The sequence below is a fragment of the Bos grunniens genome, chromosome 24 (assembly GCF_055505025.1).
Source record: "Bos grunniens cultivar Pamir isolate PY7600 chromosome 24, Bosgru_T2T1.0, whole genome shotgun sequence".
NCBI classification, from domain to species: Eukaryota; Metazoa; Chordata; class Mammalia; order Artiodactyla; family Bovidae; genus Bos; species Bos grunniens.
This window is the reverse complement of record NC_141188.1, coordinates 31,494,837-31,518,483: the sequence shown is the minus strand read 5'-3', so window position 1 is coordinate 31,518,483 and position 23,647 is coordinate 31,494,837. Positions and strand designations below refer to the sequence as shown.

Below are 23,647 nucleotides of genomic sequence, written 5' to 3'. Positions count from 1 at the left end.
TTAAAAATAATTAAAAAGGAAGTGACTTCATTTTAGCCCAAGAATACTGGACTGAGTAGACTATCCCTTCTCCAGCGGATCTTCCCGACCCAGGAATGGAGCCAGGCAGGGTCTCCTGTGTTGCAGGCAGATTCTTTAACAGCTGAGCTACCAGGGAAGCCCAACTAATATAATATACCTAACTAATATAATGTTATATGTCAATTATACCTCAACTTAAAAATAATTTAAAAAGAAATGATTTCATTTTGTGGCTCTTTGCCAGACTTTAGATAAATTAAAGGTATAAGATGGCTTTTATAAGAGGTATAAGATAAATTAGAGGTATAAGGCCTTCCTTGATAGCTCAGTTGGTAAAGAATCTGCCCGCAATGCAGGAGACCCCTTGCTGGGTTGGGAAGATCCCCTGGAGAAGGTAAAGGCTACCCACTCCAGTATTCTGGCCTGGAGAATTCCATGGACTGTATAGTCCATGGGGTTGCAAAGAGTCGGACACGACTGAGTGACTTTCACTTTTCAAGATGCCTTTTAGAATTATATTCCCAGTGCATTCTTTTTTGTTGTTTATTTTGCTCTTTTTTTAAAAATTACTTTTAATTGGAGAATAATTGCTTTACAATGTTATGTTGGTTTCTGCCATACAACAGCGTGAATCAGCCATAAGTACACATACAACCCCTCTCTCTTGAGCCTCCTTCCCACCTCTGACTCCACCCCTCTATATGGTCACAGAGCACTCCTGGTGTATTCTTGAGAGTGGGGAGCACCTCCCTATGTGCAAGAAGAAAGAACAGAAATTCCATTGTAGCATCAGAAATACCAGCTGGCAGACACTGATTGAACAATACACCTATCTGTCCTGAAAATGACTATATAACTAATACACTCAAGACCCTTACCTCTGAAGACTAAAGAATTTCACTCTTTTACTGGAACCGGGAGACATGATGCTTTTATCTGGCACCAAATCCATGTTTAAGATTATGAGTAAATATTTGATGTTCTATTCTAGTATCTACATCCTCGATTAGTTTAGCCAAGGGTACAAAAGAAAGAAAATACAGGAAATGAAAATCTACCCCTGAGAAGTAGTCTTAATATATTTCTTGACCAACTGTTTTACCTTGTTAATAAAGAAAACAGTTCTAAGGAAAAATGTTCCCTTTGTGACTTAAATAAACAAAACGGTAATAATGAACTTGACTGGTTAACTGTTGCTCAACCTCACCAAGCCACTTGAGTATATACAAACAACTGAAATACAATGCTAAAGACACTAAGCTCAATAGGCAAATAAATATTTGAAACGACTAACTGACTTTAACATTACATGGGGATGGCATTTTCAAGTTTTTAAGATGGCTGAGACTGAGTCAGTATTTACAGCTCTATTCAAAAGCAAAATGGTGCCCAATAAGCATTACATTTTGCCTACTGAATTTGCAAGATAGGAGGTCAGTCACAAGGAAGGACAATTTTTAAAGCCTGGTGAATTACAGGACGTCTGGCACAGATTAGGTAGAGCTAGGGAGAAGGCAATGGCACCCCACTCCAGTACTCTTGCCTGGAAAATCCCATGGATGGAGGAGCCTAGTAGGCTGCAGTCTATGGGGTCGCTAAGAGTCAGACATGACTGAGCAACTTCACTTTCACTTTCCACTTTCATGCATTGGAGAAGGAAATGGCAACCCACTGCAGTGTTCTTGCCTGGAGAATCCCATGGATGGAGAAGCCTGGTAGGCTGCAGTCCAGGGGTAGCACAGAGTCGGACACGACTGAAGCGACTTAGCAGCAGCAGCGGCAGCAGGTAGAGCTAGAACTTAATTTGGTTGGAATGCCAATGGGAACCAGAATTGGAATTTATTTTGAAGTCCGTTAGGAGGAGACGTTGAAAAATGTACCCTTGACTGGTATAAATGCAGATGAACCATTCTTCCCCTTGACAAGGATGAGGTGACAACAACAAGACTTGGAGATGTGTGTCTATGAATGAAAGCTGTGTGTGTTTTGCCGCAGGCCAGTGGCTGCGTCCCCTGGGTCTAGTGGCAGCACTGGGAAACACTGCAGCCAGATTGGCCCATGGGAAGAGGGTGGGGGGGGGGCAAGCCTGGCCAAACTTGGTTTGGATCTATGGCTGCATGTCTTAAACCCCTTAAGCTGTTGTACAGAATGACTCCATCTCCTGGTAAATATAAAAAAATTAATCAAAAAAAGACTGGATAAGAAAACAGTGAAGCAGGCAGGAGGACACTAGCTACATGTGGGTAGAAATCAGAGACCAGATAGAAAACCAACTTGTACGTTTCTGCAGCTAAGGCTTTAGTTCTTAACTGTTGGGGAGGGAATGACTGGATGAATTAGAACTTGAGAAAATCACTGAGGACAGTCACCTTAGTTAAGGGAGAAGTAGATAAAAGTATCTCTTTGCAGCCATGATAGAATCAATGCAGAGGTCATGACATGCTCTGAGGGCTGCTTACATCAGAGCTGGCAGAGTCCATCCTTGGGAAAGATGGTGTAGAGGGGAGGAACGAGGTGGGGGAGACAGGAAAGTGCACGATCACCCATATATGATCAATTTATTTGTTCTCAGAACCAATAAGGTGTATTGCTCATACCCAATAACTAGCAATGCCTCCTTTTAAAAATATTTACAAACGCTTAATTAATTAGTAACATTTGAAGCAAAATTCTACATCCTGGTTTATGAGAAGTGAGGAAATACCTGGTTGGTGATATGTTCCTGGATTTTTTCTCTAGTCACTGAAAAAGAAAGCAAAAAGAAAGTCAGCATTAGTACTGGTCTTGCTCTGTTCTCACTCAAAATTCAGAAAATGAAAAAACAATAAAAAAAAAAAAAAGTAGGCTCTTCAATCCAGCCACTGTCACAAAATACCAGGGCCAATTTTGGAGTTTCTAGATAATAATTACCAATTTTCTTCATTTTTAATGGTACTGCCCAATTGGACACTCTTGATATGTTTCGGTATTTAGATGTCTTTTGTCAGATAATATGCAGTGTATAAGAAGAGTGTATAAAGAAGAGTGTGTTTTGGAGGGGGGACTTGCCTTTTGAATTAGATCACCAATGTGGACAAGAAGAGAGGGAAGAACATTCAGGAAGGAGAGAGCATTTTGGGTCCAAAGCAGGGAAAGGAAGCCAGCACGGCCAAAGTGAAATAAGGGGAGGTGGGGTGGTGTGAGATGAAGCTGGACAGACAGGCAAGAAACATTTAGCAAGAAAGCTCATGTAGACCATTTTGGGGAGATTGATGACCTTCCCCAAAGTAGTGGGAAGTCAGTTATGAAGGGAGTGTAGCCCAGGGTGTGAGTAGGCCCACTGGAATGCCTGGGTCAGCTGTGCCTTTTCAGAGGACCACTCAGGGCTGGTTGCTACCTGGAGGATAGACCAGAGGTGGTGTCAGGGGCGGCAGCAGCACCAGGAAATCTTAGTTTTATTTCCTTAGGAACAAACTGAAATCTGAAGGAATTCCAGTGAAAAGTAAGAGGCCAAACAATCAGATAATCATAAACTAATCACAATGTCCCCTGGACTCTAGAAAATGGAGTAGATAGTAACCTGACATCTAATTTACAGCTCTGTCATTTATTAGATTTAGGGCCCGTTATGCCTGGAAAATCCCATGGATGGAGGAGCCTGGTAGGCTGCAGTCCATGGGGTCGCTGGGAGTCGGACACGACTGAGCGACTTCACTTCACTTTTCACTTTCATGCATTGGAGAAGGAAATGGCAACCCACTCCAGTGTTCTTTCCTCGAGAATCCCAGGGACTGGGGAGCCTGGTGGGCTGCCGTCTATGGGGTCGCACAGAGTCGGACACGACTGAAGCGACTCAGCAGCAGCAGCAGCAGCATTCAATGTTCTGGTCCTGTCTGGTCATGTATACCAAAGAGTTACTAGTGTTTACCCCTCACCAGATTTGGGAGGATTAAATAAGTATGATTTTTGCACACAAAGGATAAGAGAAAGATATTCCAGGGAGTGGGACTGAAAGAATAAAGTCTCAGAGGCAAGGAGAGGGTGTATTTGGGTGAATCATGAGACATTTTGAAAATCTGAAAGTCAGCCCAGCCAAATTGGAGAGACAACAGTAAGTGCAAAAGACCAGAGGTCAAAAGGACCAGATATTCACATGAGACCAAAGTGACTGGAGGGTAGAAAGGGAGAGGAAATGACTCAAGCACAGTACATCTGTTGTGTGCTTTATTTCTAATCTAATGGCTGCTGATCTGACAGGCTCTTTCAAATGTTCAGGTTTTAGTTTAATATTAAGGCCTCATACTAGTCAAATGGGCTTCCCTGGTGGCTCAGAGGTTAAAGCATCTACCTGCAATGCTGGAGACCTGGGTTGGATCCCTGGGTCAGGAAGATCCCCTGGAGATGGAAACGGCAACCCACTCCAGTATTCTTGCCTGGAGAATCCCATGGATAGAGGAGCCTGGTGGGCTACAGTCCACAGGGTCGCAGGGTTGGACATGACTGAATGACCTCACTTTCTAGTCAAATGGCCATCATTGAAAAAAAAATCTACAAACAATAAATGCTGGAGAGGGTGTGGAAAAAAGGAACTCTCTTGCACTGTTGTTGGGAATGTAAATTGATTCAGCCAAAATGGGGAACAGTATGGAGGTTCCTTAAAAAACTAAAAATAGAGCTACCATATGACCCAGTAATCCCACGCCTGGGCATAAACCCTGAGGAAAGCATAACTCAGAAAGACACACGCACTTCAGTGTTCACTGTAGCATTATTTATAGTAGACAGGGCATGGAAGCACCCTAGATGACCATCAACAGATGAATGGATAAAGAAGTTGTGGTACGTATATACAATGGAATATTACTCAGCCATAAAAAGAAACAAAATTAAGTCATTTGTAGAGATGTGGATGGAGAAGGCAATGGCACCCCACTCCAGTACTCTTGCCCGGAAAATCCCATGGACGGAGGAGCCTGGTAGGCTGCAGTCCATGGGGTCACTAAGAGTCGGACACGACTGAGCGACTTCACTTTCACTTTTCACTTTCATGCTTTGGAGAAGGAAATGGAAACCCACTCCAGTGTTCTTGCCTGGAGAATCCCAGGGATGGAGGAGTCTGGTGGGCTGCCGTCTATGGGGTCACACAGAGTCTGACACAACTGAAGTGACTTAGCAGCAGCAGCAGCAGGAGAGATGTGGATGGACCTAGAGACTGTCACACAGAGTGAAGTAAGTCAGAAAAAACAAGTATCATATATTAACACATATATGTGGGATCTAGAAAAATAGTACAGATGAACCTAGATCCAGGGCAAGAATGGAGACACAGACGTAGAGAATAGATATGTGGACACAGGGGGCAAGGGGGAGGGTGGGATGAATTGTGAGGTTAGGTTTGACGTATATACCCTACCATGAATAAAACAGAATGCTAGTGGGAAGCCGCTATATAACCCAGGGGAGCTCAGCTCAGTGCTCTGTGATGACCTAGATGGGTGGGATTGAGGGGTGGTGGGAGGGAGGCTTAAGAGAGAGGGGATATAGGGCTGATTAATTTCGTCATAGCAGAAACTAACACAAGACTCTAAAGCAATTATACTCCAATGTAAAAAAAGACCTTAGGGGCTCTTCTCTGGCCAGCCCACCTCCTCTGATGATTCTTGGTATCAGCCCATTGTTTATTTCTTTCCCAGCATTTATCACAAATTGCATTTATTTTGTCATTTGTACGTGTGTTGCTTCTTTGCGCATCTCCTTCTACACTATAAGCATCCTGTGGTCAGGGACCCTGCCTATCTTGGTTTATTTCTTTTTTGTCTTTCTATTTTCTGATTTGAGACTATATTACACAAATTCTGGCAATAACATTTTATTAACAAGACGAGATCTCTTATCAAGAAACCACGTTTAAAAATAGAGCAAGAAAAAGTAATAATGATTTTTATGAGGGGGCTGGTTTTATTACAAGTTGAAGAGCACTAAAAAAAGGTTTAATTTCCTACATTTTACAGCAGTGGTTACTAACATTGAAAGAATGTGGGTCCCTTTAAAATATCATGACAATTGCTTATAATTTTGTTATTTATTAAAATTCTTTTATGTACATGCGTGCTAAGTCGCTTCAGTCGTGTCTGACTCTTTGCGACCCCCATGGACTATAGGCCACCAGGCTCATCTGTCCATGGGATTCTCCAGGCAAGAATACTGCAGTGGGTTGCCATGCCCTTCTCCAGGGGATCTTCTCAATCCAGGAATGGAACCCATGTCTCTTAGGTCTCCTACACTGGCACGTGAGTTCTTTACCACTAGCCCCACCTGAGAAGCTCCAATGTTTTATGAAGTGTCTATAAATTCAACACCACCTAAAAATGAGTCTGTACCTTTTAAAGAGATCTATTTTCTTCCTGTATTTTATTTCTTTTTTAGATTAATTTTTTGGGGAGTCTAGTTGATCCATCTTATTTACTGCTGTATCGAAGGCCCGGTGCTGGCACACTTGAGGTATTCAATGCAAATTTACAGAATGATTGACAGCGTTTTCAGTCAGGGCTGGTTTGTATCAGTTCTCACATTTTAAAGGCAGCCGTTCCTGGCTCTTGCTCTTTAGTGAAAGGAAAGATTCAGGGGTTAAAACTCATTAGATGAACCGTATGAATGCCTGAAGTTGACTACTAATAAATTCTAGCCCATACCAAACACTTGGTTTTGTGATAGCCACCATTTTTGTCTTAGTTCCCAGTTGATTTCCCAAGGATTTTAAAGTATCCTAGTAATAGTGATATGTCTAATCTTCCTTTCCCCCTCCTTTAAAATATAACATTTATAGTAGCCTTAGGGCTTCCCAGGTGGCTCTAGTGGTAAAGAATCTGCCTGCCAATGCAGAAGCCACAAGAAATGAGGGTTCGATCCCTGGGTCAGGAAGATCCCCTGGAGGAGGGCATGGCTCCCCACTCCAGTATTCTTGCCTGGAGAATACCATGGACAGAGGAGCCTGGGGGCCGCAGTCCACGGGACCAAAAAGAGTCGGATACACCTGAGTGACTGAGTACGAAGTAGCTTAGTTTTGTACTCCTAACATGAAAGTGAAAGTCACTCAGTCATGTCCGACTCTTTTCGACCCCATGGACTGTAATCCATGGAATTCTCCAGGCTAGAATAGTGGAGTGGGTAGCCATTCCCTTCTCCAGGGGATATTCCCAACCCAGGGATTGAACCCAGGTCTCCTGCATTGCAGGAGGATTCTTTCCCAGCTCAGCTACCAGGGAAGCCATACATGTTCAAGACTGGGAACTGAAGTGAAGGACAGAGAGTTAATTCTAGATAACTTATAACACCAGGTTTTATGCTTTTCCTGAAGGCTAACAATATTTTAATTGTTCCTTTAGTTTGAATTTACCCAAATTTCCACCATTCTCTTTCACTAAGCTGCTATTTACCAAAATAAGGCTTCTCAGCATAGCTACCCAGAAGACTCAGGCTTCTCTTTAATTGCATTATGGAATCAGGGGCTTTGAGGAGGGCAGATTTGACCCAAGGCCTCCAATTACAGGCAGGAACCCAAGACACAAACCTGGGCTGTGTGTCTTGGGATGTCAAGACAGACAGGCTGGATGTAAGTTTCCTAAGCAAAAGGTCACAATGAGTCCAGGATTCAGGGCTTCTATGCAAATATGGAAGAGGTGGATGATAGCAGGTGACGTACATGGCAGGGAACACATCCGTGTTTCAGAGGGACTTAGTTCCACATCATGAACAACTCAGGCAACAAGGCAGGAGCCACGCTGGGGACTGAGGGATAAGGCAAGGGCTGATTCAGAAGGCAACAGAGTAAGGTTCCAGTTACTAAGGTCAGAAAGTCAGTTGAGGATCATGGGGACTAGAGCCAGACAGACCATTACTTGAGATACAGCTATTTAAATATGAGAAAAATGATCTCCTCCCTTGAGCTATTAAGACTCTAATAAATTAAAATATATAATTACATTATTATTTTGTGACTGTAGTGGTTATGATTGCAACTCATGATAATTTTTTCTCTTGCTCACAGATAGTCTTAGCCTGGTGGAGATGTAAATGTTCCCTGACCGAGACAAGAAAAAAGGAGGGAATCCCACTTAAGGAAAACTGAAGTCGTTCCCCAGTTTATTCAAATCGTATTTGAGAGAGAGGAATGGAATTCAGGGGATAAATTGTAACTGCATAAGCTTTTGCTAATAAAAGATTAAGAAGTATGTGGTTTAGCATCTTTTAATTATTTTTTTCTAGCATCTTGAATATACAATGTTTGAAATCTCTGGTTGGATCAACATTATTTTGCTCAGAGGTTTGTGGACTTTGCATACTGATTCTTTCCTGTTTCCAAGTACATTTGCTTTTAGGCTATTTTTATTCACTTTAAAGGAATTTTAATAACTTTCTGTTGACAGCATGGACAGCTGGTCTTGAGAATTAAAGAAAATTCACTTGCTGACTGAGGAAGGAAGTGACATCAATGAGCTTCTAAAGTCAGCCCAGAGGGGGAAATTGGCTTGTGAGAGAGTAGCCTTGCATGGCACTGTATTTATCGAGCGATGCCTTGAGATGCAAATTGGTGTATCAATCAAACCTATGGTGCCTACCTCCAACCAACTGAGTGCAAAGAGAAGGAACATTGCCCCGAAACACTGAGGAGGAAAAGGATGAGGGATATGGGAACCCAGGGGCGAAGTGAATTATGGGAACTCACAATCCCCTCTCTGGGCGGATACTTCACTCACTGTCAAGCCTCAGTTTCTTTGTCTAGAAAATGAGTTTGATGTAAGCTGATGGTTGAAGTCAGTCCATTTCTGTGACAGATGGCTAATGAGACCGTGTACTAATATATACGGTAGAGATGTTATCTCACCACTTTGTCCCAAAGAGTGCTATCAATCACTTTTTATCTCTCACTAAGAGCAACCTAGAAAGAGAAATCTTTAAGTGTCATTTGTAGCTACTGGGCTTCCCTTATGGCTCAGCTGGTAAGGAATCTGCCTGCAGTGTGGGAGACCTGGGTTTGATCCCTGGGTGGGGAAGATCCCCTGGAGAAGGGAATGGCTACCCACTCTAGTATTCTGGCCTGGAGAATTCCATGGACTGTATGGTCCACAGGGTGGCAAAGAGTCGGACACGACTGAGCAATTTTCACTTTGTAGCTACTACCTTCGTTCCTTGGTATTTTTAAAATTGGCATTCATTGTGTATTCTACTGCAGAAAAAGGCACCAAATCTGGAAGACACCAAACCTGGACTTTAAAGACTAATGACAACGGTAATAGCAATTATCATTGTCGTCATAATGAATGACTTAATTCTTCACCGTTTTAGAGACCTGCCCTCTGGAGCTGCAGTATCCATTTTTCAAAGGTCACTGCAGTGCAAGTGGAATGTGTGTGTGTGTATGTGAGGTTTGCATCATGTGGGTGTACAGGTACGTGTATATACATACACACACCTGTGCAAAAGACAGGCAGAAAAGTACCTTAATACATTTTATGGTTATGAGCTGAAAAATAAAATCTGCTGATTATTTCTTAGCTCAGTTTATAAAGTGCTTGAGTGCTGGTTCAATAAGAGTTAAATAATATGAGTTTGATTTTGCAATCTAGAGTCAATGGGAATTTTATTCATCCCAAGAGATACATGCATTCAGGCTGCCTTCTTTTCCTTGTCTATAAACATATTTGGGGTATTAAGCTAAATTTTCAAATTTTACAAGTATAAATAGGTAACTTGAACCATTCAAAAAATATTGGTTAAGTAGAGAAAAGAAAGGATGGGCTTTCAACAGCCATAGTCTTCAGGCTAAAGGATTTTCAGCTTATCCTCAAGCAAACTAATCCTACAGCAATATTTTAATGAGCATCTATTATGGAAATGGTGTTCCAGAAGTATAGAAGAAAAGTAGAGAAAGCAAGATGATCACCCCACAAAATGACAGCATGTAATCATGGAGCTGTAAAGGATTTATCAGTAATTGTATAGGTAGTCAGATCAAAAGGTATTTAAATCTTGATGTAGTAGTAACGGCAATGGATTCACCTTCAGACTTTTCTAGTCTTGGTTTTGCCACTATCAAGCTGTATAGTGAAAGTGAAAGTCACTCAGTCGTGTCCGACTCCTTGTGAGGCCATGGACTGCATAGTCCATGGAATTCTCCAGGCCAGAATACTGGAGTGGGTAGACGTTCCCTTCTCCAGGGGATATTCCCAGCCCAAGAATAGAACCCAGGTCTCCTGCATTGCGGGCGGATTCTTTACCAGCTGAGCCACAAGGGAAGCTGTTGGCATTTAGTAAATAACTTCACTCCTGTAGTTCTTGCTTTTTCTTCAGAACAGTAATCACAATGTTGCAAGTATTGATGGTCTCTAAATTTGTCTCTAGTTACTTAAATTCTTTGACCTTAAAAAGAATGAGGGAGATTGAAATTTTCCATAGAATTGGCACAAACAGAAGACAGCTCAAGAGGGAGGGGATACATGTGTACTTATGGCTGAGTCACATGGTTGAATAGCAGAACCTAACACAACACTGTAAAGCAATTATTTTCCAATTAAAAAAAAGTAAAGGATCATTTATTAAAGTCAAAAAGAAAAAAGAAAAGAGGTCATGTTTGGTGGAGGAACCTGAAGAGGCTTCATAGAGGAGACAGCATTTGATCTGGGTAGTTCTATTAATAAAAATAGATTGGAGGAAAGGTTTTTCACCTGAAAGGAAAATCACAAGCAAAAGCGCAGAACCAGGAAATGTATGGGGTGTGTACAGGGTAGTGAATAGGACTTTTTGACTTTAGTGAAGTCTGTATATTAGCAAGTAGTCAGAAGCAAGGCAAAATGTGTGTGATGGATCAATATTAAGGAGGGTCCTAAAAACTTCAGGAGAAATTTTGACCTTTATTTGGTAGGAGAGCCCTAAAAGATTTTTGAGCCAGAGAGTGATCAAAACTGTTTGAAGAAGATGAATCTAACAGTGCTATCACTTGAGGATGGGAGACACTGGTAAGGAGATGGCATGCTAAGTCGTCTCAGTTGTGTCTAACTCTTTGCGACCCTATGGACTGTAGTCCGCCAGGCCCCTTTGTCCATGGGATTCTCCAGGCAGGACTACTAGAGTGGGTTGCCCTGCCCTCCTCCAGAGGGTCTTCCCAACCCAGGGATTGAACCCGTGTGTCCTGTGTCTCCTGCACTGCAGGCAGATTCTTTACTCCTGACCCACTGGGGCATAATGTGGGTGAAAGTGAGATACTCTGTGTGACTAGAATGGACTTCCTTCTGCTGGGGTCTGGGCAGCAGGGCAGTGGAAAGAAAAGAACTAAAGATGATCAAGATCTTGAGCTCGGGTGCTTGGGAGAAAATGCTCTTAATGCAAAGGTGGAAACAAGGAAATAGGGACAGTTTAAAGAAGCAAATTTGGTGAGTAATGGTGGAGGTGGGATGATTAGCTCAGTTTGACCTTTGTTAGGTTTAAAAACACCAGGAAGACATCCTGGAGGAGGCAGTAAGTGAGATCAGGAAAGAGGTCAGTTTCCAGGCCATCTTCCACAGAGAAATGCCAGGGGGAGCTACTAGATGCAAGACTCTTTTTAAAATTTACACAGAGAAATAATGACCAAATTAGAACTTTGGGAAACAGTTGTGATTTATTTATATTTGATTATGCCTCCTTAAGTAATGGAATGCAAATTTGACATCATCTGTGCTGTGCATAAGAGATGCTGTCTCTGAGCTAACCCAAAACTTAGTGTCAGGAACTAGCAAGTTCCAGGTCCAGAGCTTAAGTCCTCACTGGTCCCGGATTTGAGTCAAAGGCTTTGATTCGGACACCAATTCTGATGTGTTTCTCTTTTAATACAACAAACAATGAACTGAATTCTCCACAGATACTGACTGGTAGGGTTTCCCAAGTGGTGCTAGGGGTAAAGAACCCACCTCCCATTGCAGGAGATGTAAGAGAGGTCGGTTCGATCCCTGGGTTGGGAAGATCCCTTGGAGGAGGGCATGGAAACCCACTCCTGTATTCTTGCCTGGAGAATCCTATGGGCTGGGGGCTTGATGGGCTATAGTTCATGGAGTTGCAAAGAGTTGGACACGACTGAAGCGACTTGACATACATGTACATACTGACTGACTAGTTCACAAATTTAACTCAATTCTGACATTACCTCCCTGAAGATAGACTCAGATTCTGCAGGTTAAGGGCTCAGTCCCAGATGCCTGTATCCACACACCAGTCCCACGACACACACGTGTGAGTGCACATACACACACCTCACTTCAGATGCCAGCTGCAAGTCTAGCTTGTCCATTGGGCTTCTGACCTGCCAGCTATAGATCAGAGATCCTTACAACCCCTCCCTGAAGTTTGATCAAGTTTGTTAGAGTGGGGCTCATAACTCAAAGAAACAACTTACTAGATCACTAGTTTGTTACAGAAGGATATAACTTGTGCATGCATGTGTGCTCAGTTGCTCAGTCCTGTCCAGCTCTTTTTGACCCCATGAACTGTAGCCTGCCAGGCTCCTCTGTCCATAGGATATCCCAGGCAAGAGTAGTGGGATAGGTTGTCATTTCCTACTCCAGGGGATCTTCCCGACACAGGGATCGAAACTACATCTCCTGCACTGACAGATTCCTTACCACTGCGCCACCTGGGAAACCTTGATATAACTCAGGAGCAGCCAATGGGAGAGATGTACAGGGTGAGGTATGTGGAAGGGGCACAGACCCTCTCCGGGGGCACAATTCTCCCTGAACTTCCACTCCTTCTCCAACCAGGAAGTTCTCTGAACCACATCCCTTTGGGCTTTTCTGGGGGTTTCAGCACATAGGCACCATTGATTAAATCACTGGTCATTAGTGATTATACTCAATCTCCAGGTCTTCTCCCCTCCCTGGAGTTCAGATGTGGGACTGAAAGTTCCAACCCTCTCATCACATGGTTGGTTCTCCTGGCAACCGGCCTCCACCCTTAGTTCAGTTCAGTCGCTCAGTCGTGTCCGATTCTTTGTGACCCCACGGACTGCAGCACACCAGGCCTCCCTGTCCATCATCAACTCCTGGAGTTTACTCAAACTCATGTCCATTGAGTCGATGATGCCATACAACCACCTCATCCTCTACTGTCCCCCTCTCTTGCCCTTCAATCTTTCCCAGCAACAGGGTCTTTTCAAATGAGTCAGCTCTTCGCATCAGGTGGCCAAAGTACTGGAGTTTCAGCTTCAACATCTGTACTTTCAATGAATATTCAGAACTGATTTCCTTTAGGATTGACTGGTTGGATCTCCTTGCAGTCCAAGGGACTCTTAAGAGTCTTCTCCAACACCACAGTTCAAAAGCATCAATTTTTCAGCACTCAGCTTTCTTTATAGTTCACTCTCACATCCATACGTGACTGCTGGAAAAACCACAGCCTTGACTAGACGGACCTTGGTGAAGGGAGGGGTCCAAAAATCACCTCATTAATATAATAAAAGACATCTTTATCACTCTCATCATTTAGGAAATTCCAAGGGTTTGGGGAGCTCTGTGCCAGAAAGTAGGGACAAAGACCAAATACATCTATTTCTATTATACATCACAACATCGGCAAATTGTAAGTTCTAGGAAAAGAAACTCAGGACTATTCCCTTTTTTATAAACTGAGACTTAATGAAAGTTTAGGATTTTTCTAAGGACACCAAACTTAGTGATGGTCAAGAGTGAGGCTTAGCAGTCAGAATTTCTGGGCTTGATTCTCAATTTCTCTACTTTCTGTCTAGTTGGCCTTGGGGAAAAAACAACCTCTTTGAGTTTTCTCATCTATAAAATAAGGATAACACCTATAGTATATAATCATTTTTTGTAATTCAGCAGGTTAATATAAAGGGCTTAGCACACTACCTGGTATCTGTCATGACTCACATCACAGGAGACTCCAGCTAAGGATAATAAAACCAGATTGTTTAAAGCCAAGATGGAGTAACAAGAATTTTCAAGAGAGCCAAGTATCCTATTCTGGAATAACCAAGGAGTATGGGAGAAAACTAGGGTTAATAAGTATTTTCAGTGTCAAAAAAAGAGATGAAAGAAAAATTTAGTCAAATTTAAATGATTAACAAGTAGTCAAACATCTAAGAGTTTCAGCTTGGCCAATGCAAATGCGTGCAATCCTATTTTCACCTTAAGGCATAATTGCATAGGCAGATATCCAAGTCCTGCCCTTGGCCTCCGGTCCCCAGCCTGCCACACAGAGGCACAGGACAAAGAAGCCTGCAGCCCTGCCCCTGGTGTGGGTGGAGGGGCCAGCCGACACAAGGACTTCCCTGGAGAACTGAGGGGTGGGGGCGTTGGTGCTCCTAGTGAACTGATTCTGGTTCTCCAGCGATACGAGCTTTGAGAAGAAGAATGTGCACAATTTCCTAGGTACCTTTTGCCACTTCTTCGAGTGAACTATGATATGGCTCCTGAAAAGACTCTCTCCTTGATTAGACTTGAATCAGGTTCCTCTGACCGTGACCTGTGTCGTCTTCTGCCAGCCTTGCCCAGTCTTAGCAATAATCCTACTGAGTCCCCTGAAACCTTGATCCGTGATCAAGTTCCTCACCTGTAACTTTGAGGTGTAAGTCCTTGGCTGGCCTTTAGCTAGAATCCTGTTCGGTCGGTTTAGCAAGAATCCTCCTACCCTTAAGGTCGCCTCTTAGTAATTTTCCATCCATTGACCCCATACTCTGCTCACTGGCTGTAAGTCCCTACTTGTCTTTTGAGCCCATCCCTCTCTTCTCTTACATACCCTTATTGCAACAGTCCTGAATAGAGTCTTCCTTGCCATCTTAACAAGTGTCGGAAATATTTTTTCCTTCAACACACCTAACATTTTATCATTAAATTCATTTTTTTCCTTTATATCCATCTCGCTTGTCCAAAAATGACTTTTTATTAATTTCTTGTTAAGTTTGCAGATCCCGTGTGCTCGCTAATTCTAATTATTCCTGGTGGTATCTTAAAGCCTTAGTATACAATCAGGGAAACTGTAAATCACACAATCCATCAATGCCAGACCCTGGACTTCACAATGTCATTTACAGTAGGATCTATAATCTTATTAAAAGTAAGGTCTCCTCCTGCTACCTTTGAAAGCAGTAAGAAATATGAGCTTAGGTTTCAAAAGTCAAATATAGATGTTTGAAATGGGGTTCCTTTTTTCTTTCAAATTCAAGCATGATTTTTTGTTTAAATGCTGAATTGGGATAGCTGATTTTTTAAAGGTAATTTTTAGAGTATTAGAGACTACAGACATTATGTGAATTATATGAATTATATGACTATAGACAGTATATATGAATGTTTTTCGATTACCTTTTCTATACATCAACACTTAACCAGTCTAGGCTGGAACTAGTTGAAGGGATTGTCAATAGGCTGTAATAGTTAGTCTATCTCCCAGCTCTTGGTACACAATGCAAACATATCTGAGGAGGGGCTGTTTGGATAGAGCAGATTACAGTTCTGTGGAGAGAAAAAGTGAAGCTGTGCCTTTGTCAGTGGCCCCTCTGTGTGATCAGTGGGTCGTGCCGTGGGGACGGCCTGTGGTTCAGGCAGCAGAGACCACACGTCAACAGGCAGCTCTTGGTGGCTCCACGTGACATCATTATCCCCAGGATCAATCTACTAGACATGATCCTATATCATATCCATAGGAGGGGGTAGACTTGTGATGCTTATGTTTTTATTTCATCTCCTTTACATTCTGGTATTTTTTTTTTGGCATTTTAGGGAATTTTGTCATGTTTATTTATACATTTCAGAGGTTCTAAGTATATTCTTATCACACTTCCACACGCAGGGTAGGGAACAAGGGAGTAAGAGGGAGTGGGGAGGGTAGTAGGCTAGCATAGGGAGGTGTCATAAATTCAATTCTGTGGTGAGAACTTTTTAACACCCAGTTAAAAAGTAGAAATAACAAAGGTGAACACAATCTATGGTTGTATCATAGCCATTTCTTCTTTAATCAGATATTTATTTCACACCATTAAAATCAACTAAGGGGAAATAATTAAATAGTCATTTAAATTATAATTGATTCCCAGCTTCTTGCCTTTTGTAAAAAAGGATTTGGGGGGCTTTAAAGCTCACCATTTTTTTCACTTAGCAGGGAAATACGTTGCTTATTCTGTTACAATGGTGACAGAATAATTTTCTTTTGTTTTATAATTTTTCCTTTCTATTTGGAAAATATATATGTCTGATTGAATTTGGTTGGTCCCATAAAAGTAGTAATTTAAGGAAGTAACTTAAACTCATGAATCCCTAAACCATTTTATGCACTAATCGTCATATAATTTTTATTTTAAAATCTCCCATTCTTTTTTTTTTTTTTTCTGGAAAGAACAGACAGCATAAACTTCAGAGTTTTATGCTAAAAGCAAATCATACTCATTCTTGTAGAGTGAGAGTGCAATGCTGAATGCTTGCATCACTATAATTCTTCTTACATTTAAACATGCCCAAGTGGCTTAAGTAAGAATTTAAGGTGCCAATTTCTCTCTCTCACTGTTTTGCCCATTCCATCCTTCTCTGTTAACCAAGTTAGGGTCAATACTATTTTGGTAGTTTGAATCACCAATCACAGTCTTATACAATTAGAAAATTCTTTCTCCTTGACTTGGATTAAATTCACTACTTGTGAACATTTTTTTCTTATGTTAGACAATATTTACATAAAAACATGATGATGATTCTTGGCTCCAAGAGCTGAATCAGGTTGTATTTCTTTTGTAATAGCCCTGACATTGGGAAGGGTCCATTTCATTATTTATCTTTATGGTTTATATTCCAAGAACAAAAAGCATCACAAAGAAATTATAAGCCTGACACTCAGCAGATTTACTGTCATTAGTAACAGTGGCATTATAATCTTGAAACTACTGAAAGTATATTGTAGGAAAAAGACAGTAAGTAAGTATATTCTTAGGAACTCAAGTTTTCAGTGTAATTTTCAGAGAAGGGACAAAGGAAGAGGGATTCTAAATTTGAGTTGAAAATATATGAAGCCATCATTTAGGAAAAGCAAGCATCCTTAGCAGCTTGTTTAACACCCAGGTCTTAATTTCTATGTGCTGTGAAGTGAGTGAGTGAAGTCGCTCAGTTGTGTCCGATTCTGCGACCCCATGGCCTGTAGCCTACCAGGCTCCTTTGTCCATGGGATTCTCCAGGCAATAGTCCTGGAGTGGATTGCCATTTCCTTCTCCAGGGGATCTTCCCGAGCCAGGGCTCGAACCCCGGTCTCCTGCATTGTAGACAGACCCTTTACCGTCTGAGCCATCAGGGACGCCCTATGTGCTAGTCCTCATTAAAAGGAACCAGGGCTCCTTGTAGAAGCTGATTTCAGGGTTGCGGCAGGGAAAAGATAGCTTTTTGCTAGCAATTAGGAGAAGTACTCAAAACAAATGAAAGTGAAAGTGAAAGTGGCTCAGTTGTGTCTGACTTTTTGCGACTGTATAGTCCATGGAACTCTCCAGGCCAGAATACTGCAATGGGTAGTCTTTCCCTTCTCCAGGGGATCGTCCCAACCCAGGGATTGAACCCACGTCTCCCACACTGCAGGCAGATTCTTTACCAGCTAAGCCACAAGGGAAGCTCAAAACAAATGAGGTCGTACCAAAAAGACTCAGGAACTAGCTGAAACAGTGTTTCGCTGTCCACGTTAGGAAAAATGCACACCAAAAAGCAGAATGAATAGAACCGACTGTAATAGACTGCATGGGAAAAAATCAATGAGCTCATAGTTGTCCTCCAGCCTAAGGAAAAGGGAGAGAAAGTGAAAAAAAGGGAAAGTTTCTTTATTAAATAATGTCATCTAATAAATGTGGAAGAAGTGACAGAATTAAGGAAAGATGTTTAAAATTTCCGTGTCAAGAATATTACTGCCATGAACATATTATTCCATGGATCTTTCAGTAACTGAGAAGGAAAAATGTACTTTTAAAATAGAGAAATCTACTGTCTGTACTTTTAACAAAGTGATCAAACGTGGCATCACTAATAGTGAGAAAAGTGACAACACAGCACGAAATAGAACACTTCCCCACGAGGTATCAATGCCCCAAACCTTCAATCTGGTTTGGGCTAACTGCCAGTTTACTGAGGAAAGGAAAAATGTAAACTATTTTATGAGAAATGCTCAGAATGCAGGCCATCCTAGAGACAACGGACCTGGAATCCTAAACAACTCATACATACTTGGGGTTAAAAAAGAAGGCAATTGAATTTAGTGCTAAGCATGGCACAGAAAAGATCTGAAAACTAATGTTATTGATCAGAGTGTCTTTCTTCTTCTTGTGGCCGCACTGGTCTTAGTTGTGGCACGTGGGCTTAGCTGCTCCACGGCAGGTGGGATTTTAGTTCCCAGACCAGAGATTGAACCTGTGACCTCTGCACTAGAATGGGAATTCTCAGCCACTGGACCACCTGGGAAATCCCAAGGAGAGTTTCTTAAGAATGGTGGGAGCTGAGGCCAAATATCAGTGACTTTGGACGTGAGAAAATGAAAATGGGAAGGATGGGCTCCACAGACAAGAACTTTGAATGAAAATGAAAGTCATAAGATTGAGTCAATGCAGAAATATTAATGGAACCAAAGGACTTAAAAACAGCTTTGACTGAGACCCAGGAACTGGCCGTAAAGAAGAGGTTGGACATATTGGAGACAGTACAGGAAAATTTGAGCAACAGGTCCTGGGTGGGCAAGTGGGCAATACACCCATCCAAGGCACAGACTTGGCCTTGAGCAGGAGGATGAATGCACATCCCCTGATACCGAAGGAAGGGAGTATGCAGGGTGTACACTGAGTCTGCAGGGACAGTGAGAAGCTGAGAGAGTGCATGCCTGTGGCTTCCATTTCCTCTGAAAATCTGGTGAGACAGTCCACAAAAAAATGAGAAGAGTGAGGATTTAAAGGTGGCGGGGAAGGGTGAGGATCATCATGAGTGGGAATCGGGACACTGGGACACTGGGACACTGGGTGGTGTACAGACCTTCCTCATGTTGGAGAACATGATTTCCAAGTGACACTCAGCCTCCCTGTGGGATGTTCTCCATCTTTCGAGCAGATGACATGAAAAGAGTGTTCAAGGACTACACGTTTCTGAAGAAGGGGAGATCTGAAGATGAATGTGAAGGCTCAGGCTAGGTTATGAATGAAGGGGGATGAAGAAAGAAAAAAAAACTGCAGAGAATGGCAGCAAAATGGCAGAGATATCTACGAGGTCAAAGAACAGTTAGGTGGGCAAGGAGTGCCCTGAGATAATAATCACAAGATGAAATCAGAGATCCTTGTTTCTGATTTTTGAAGCAGAGCAGTTACAAGTCAAGATCAAAGTTGTAGCCATGGGAGCTGATGACTGAAGCTGAGCAGAGATTTAGCTCATGGTTGCAACGAAGTGTCCCCAGAACCACAGAATGTAAGAGTTACATGAGCAGGGCCTTTATTTCAATTTCCACCAGAAGAACTTTGAAAGCACTTTTGTCAGTGAAGGATCCAATTTTGGTTTAGTGCCACTTTAAAAAGTTTGCTTTACTCACCCATGACTGATACAGGCAAAAACCACCAAAATATTGTAAAAGTAATTATCCTCCAATTGAAATAAATAAATCAATTTTTAAAAGTTTGCTTTACTCAAATTTTGTTTTCCTTAATTTATTTTTATCCAAGTAAGACAACTGGGAAAGAGTCAACAGTGAAGCATGAATTCCCCTTACAGGGTTTATTCTAAAGAAATCCTCAGGGCAATGTATGAAACTGGGTCAGCTTGTAGGCTCCAGGCTGGGCAGGAATGAACTTGAGAACAACTAAGGAGAAACTCAGACAGAACTGGCAAAAGAAGTTCTGGTAAAACCTTTCAGGGGACTCTTAGATAGCCAGTCAAAAACGATGAAATGGATATAGTTGCTGCTGTTGCTATTTAGTCGCTTCAGTCGTGTCCGACTCTGTGCAACCCCAGAGACGGCAGCCCACCAGGCTCCCCTGTCCCTGGGATTCTCCAGGCAAGAACACTGGAGTGGGTTGCCATTTCCTTCTCCAATGCATGAAAGTGAAAAGTGAAAGTGAAGTCGCTCAGTCGTGTCTGACTCTTAGCGACCCCATGGACTGCAGCCTACCAGGCTCTTCCGTCCATGGGATTTTCCAGGCAAGAGTACTGGAGTGGGTTGCCTTTTCCTTCTCCAGGGGATCTTCCCAACCCAGGGATCGAACTCATGTCTCCTGCATTGCAGGAGGATTCTTTACTGCTGAGCCACCAGGGAAGCCCTCCTTTCTAAACAGTTTCTCTTGACCTTCTCTCAACCTGAGTGTGGCCTCTGCTTCCTTTGGGACACTGACTGATACATGGTGGCTTTGGCCTGAGGGCTGCATTCCAGCTGGGCACTCACAGCGCTAAGGACAGGAGCATAGCTTGGGGTTGCCGGCAGATCCTCGGGGCACTGGGATCAAGGCCACCGTGGCAAATACCTGGAGAGGTGTCTGATGGAGTGAGGAGAAAACTGGCAGGTGGCAAGTGATAGATGGTAGTGTGTTTATATCAGGTAGGACAAACTCTGAAGACTTCTAGAAATCATTATTGAGATGGAGTGGAGTCAGAGAAACATAATTGGTTTTACGATGATAAAGCTTTTTGTTTGTCTGTTTGTTTTAAACTCTCATGCTGATGTTTTTAGGGAAAGACCCATCATCACTTAGATGAGAAAAATCAAGGCTTCAAAAAGTTGATTTGCTCATTTATTCATTCAGCAAATACCGAGGGCATATTAAGTACCAGGCAGTGGGCTGAGAACAAAGAGTGAACAAAATGAACTGAAGCCCCTTCCCTGAAAGAGCTAGGTGCATTTGAACCCAGGCTTGCTGCTGTTCAGTTGCAAAGTCATGCTCCCACTCTTTGTGACCCCATGGACCGCAGCATGCCAGGCTTCTCTGTCCTTCACCATCTCCCAGAGTTTGCTCAAACTCATGTCCACTGAGTCTGTGATGCCGTCCAACCATTGCATCCTCTCTTGTCTCCTTCTCCTTTTGCCTTTCTCAGCATCAGGGTCTTTTCCAATGAGTTGCCTCTTCACATCAGGTGGCCAAAGTATTGGAGCTTCAGCTTCAGCATCAGTCCTTTCAATGAATATTTAGGGTTGATTTCTTTTAGGATTGACTGGTTTGATCTCTTTGTGGTCCAAGGGACTCAGGCTGTCCGACCTCTAAACACAGTATACTGCTGCTGACTCAGGCTGCCTCCTTTTTAAGTATTTGACAAAGTCTCGCTTTGTTGAAACATTACTTTAAAGACCCCCTCCTCTACCGCTTCTTGGGACACCACAGACCACGGAGCCAATTCTGCCTCTTGTCTTCCTTCAGACTCATACTTTTAGTTAAGCCTGGCAGTATCTCCAAGCCCCTAGAACTCTGCAGCTTGGTTAAGTCATTACTGGGACTATCTGTAAAAGCTGACACTCATGCTTACGACTGAGTCATTGGGTCTATTTGTAAGAACACAGAGAATGAAAAGATTTGCTGCCTACAAGCTCCCCCAGCTGTTCAAATGGAAAAACTTCACAGAGCCCTTGGGTTGAGTGGCACAGATTCAAGCTTATATTTTTAAAGAGGATTAAAACAAAAAATTTAGTGAAACAACTCTTTGTCTCGTCATCCAGAAGCACCTATTACAACTTAAGGAATATCCTGTAGCCCTAGAATACAATGACGACAGGCACAGACCCGCGTGTCAGACAGATCTGGGCTCCAGTATCAGTGCTTCTATTTACCAGCTGTGTGACCTCAGATGCTTACCTAGCATCTCTAAACCTTTATTTTTTTCCCTCCAAAACAGGATTATCCGAGTAATATCTCCTTTAGGAGGCTTTCCTGAGGACTGACTGATATAACGCATGGCACATACTTGGCACAGCTCCTGTCACATAGCAATTCCTCAATAAATGTAGCCACTTCTATGAAGTGGGCTTACCCAGTGGCTCAGTGGTAAAGAATCTGCTTGCAGTGCAGGAGCTGAAGGAGATCTGGGTTCGATCCCTGGGTTGGGAAGATCCCTTGGAGAAGGGGATGGCAACCCACTCCAGTATTCTTGCCTGGAGAATCCCATGGACAGAGGAGCCTGGAGGGCTACAGTCCATGGGGTTGCAAAGAGTCAGACATGACTGAAGTGACTTAGGAGCATTATTAAGTGCCTTATCTCTTTGACTTGCTACCACATTAGGGAGGGAGTGGGGAAATGGTAACACAACCCAAGTATTTTTTTTTTTAATTTATTTATTTTCAATTGAAGGATAATTGCTTTACAGTACTGTGTGAAGTTGCTCAGTCGTGTCCAACTCTCTGTGATCCCATAAACTATATATATAGCCCACCAGGCTCCTCCGTCCATGGGATTCTCCAGGCAGGAATACTGGATTGGGGTTGCCATGTCCTTCTCCAGGGGATCTTCCCAACCCAGGGATCGAACCTGGGTCTCCAGTATTGCAGGCAGACACGTTACCCTCTGAGCCACCAGGGAAGCCCAACAGTACTGTGTTGGTTTCTGCCAAACATCAAACATATGTCCCCTCCCTCTTGAACCTCCCTCCCACCTCCCTCCCCATCCCACCCCTCTAGGTTGTTACAGAGCCCTGGTTTGAGTTCCCCGAGTCATACAGCAAATTCCCATTGGCTGTCTATTTTACACATGGTAACGTATGTTTCCGTGTTCCTTTCTCCATACATCCCACCCTCTCCTTCCTCCCCCTGCACTGTGTCCATAAGTCTGTTCTCTAGATCTGTGTCCCACTGCACGCATGGTAAGTTGCTCCAGTCGTGTCTGACTCTTCGTGACACTATGGGCTGTAGCCCGACAGGCTCTGTCCATGGGACTTCCCAGGCAAGAATACTGGAGTATGTTGCTATTCCCTTCTCTAGAGGATCTTCCCCACCCAGGGATCAAACTTGGGCCTCTGGCACCACCTCATTGAAGACAAATTCTTTACCACTGAGCCATCGGGGAAGCCTGTGTCTCCATGCCGCCCTGCAAATAATTTTATCAGTACCATCGTTCTAGATTCCATATATATGTGTTAGTATATGATACAATCCAAGTATTTGAAGCCAGTGCAGCAAAGTTCTAGTTTTATAAGAGGAAAATTTAAGCAAATTGAGCAAGAAACCATAAACTACATTAACATAAGAGAAATGAGATGGTGATGCAACTAATACAAGTTTGACATTTATTAAAGTTGCAAAGCTTTATAAAAAGTGGAGAGTGAATCTAAGTCCATATCATGTACTTTTATGCCATTGCTCACATTTAATATAGCCATTAAATGTAATAATTTATGGATATACTTAGAGGCAGCTCTTTTCTTATACCCTTCAGTTAACCCCCTAAACATGACATTGTTAGAAACATTGTACATTACTTCTCAAGCTCCCATCTGGTTACTGGACTGGAGTTTGAGGAAGGACAAGCTCCTTGTGCTTTGGTGTATTTTGATCTGTTTGTGCCAGTCCCAGGCAGGGAGAGGGGAGAAAGAACATTTTCTTCCTCCAGAAACAAATATGTTCCTTTTAGACTTCAAATTTCTTCTTCCCATTTAGTGCATATTACTTATAGGTGTTTTATGTTTCTTG

General features: G+C 42.6%; 1 protein-coding gene and 1 long non-coding RNA gene across 3 annotated transcripts in view; one reads left to right on the top strand and one right to left on the bottom strand.

The window, feature by feature from the left end:
• The window catches only part of CHST9 (carbohydrate sulfotransferase 9), a 280,985-nt gene that overhangs the window by 24,512 nt on the left and 232,826 nt on the right, over window positions 1-23,647 (bottom strand). For both annotated transcript variants that reach the window (XM_086372893.1, XM_086372894.1), the window contains one exon: window positions 2,726-2,763. In XM_086372893.1, the coding sequence (XP_086229019.1) occupies window positions 2,726-2,763 (38 nt within the window). The remainder of the gene's footprint in view (window positions 1-2,725; window positions 2,764-23,647) is intronic.
• LOC147345999 (uncharacterized) lies at window positions 6,162-8,231 on the top strand. The gene is made up of 3 exons (XR_015153779.1): window positions 6,162-6,290; window positions 6,427-6,501; window positions 8,048-8,231. It is a non-coding gene; the product is annotated as an uncharacterized LOC147345999 (long non-coding RNA).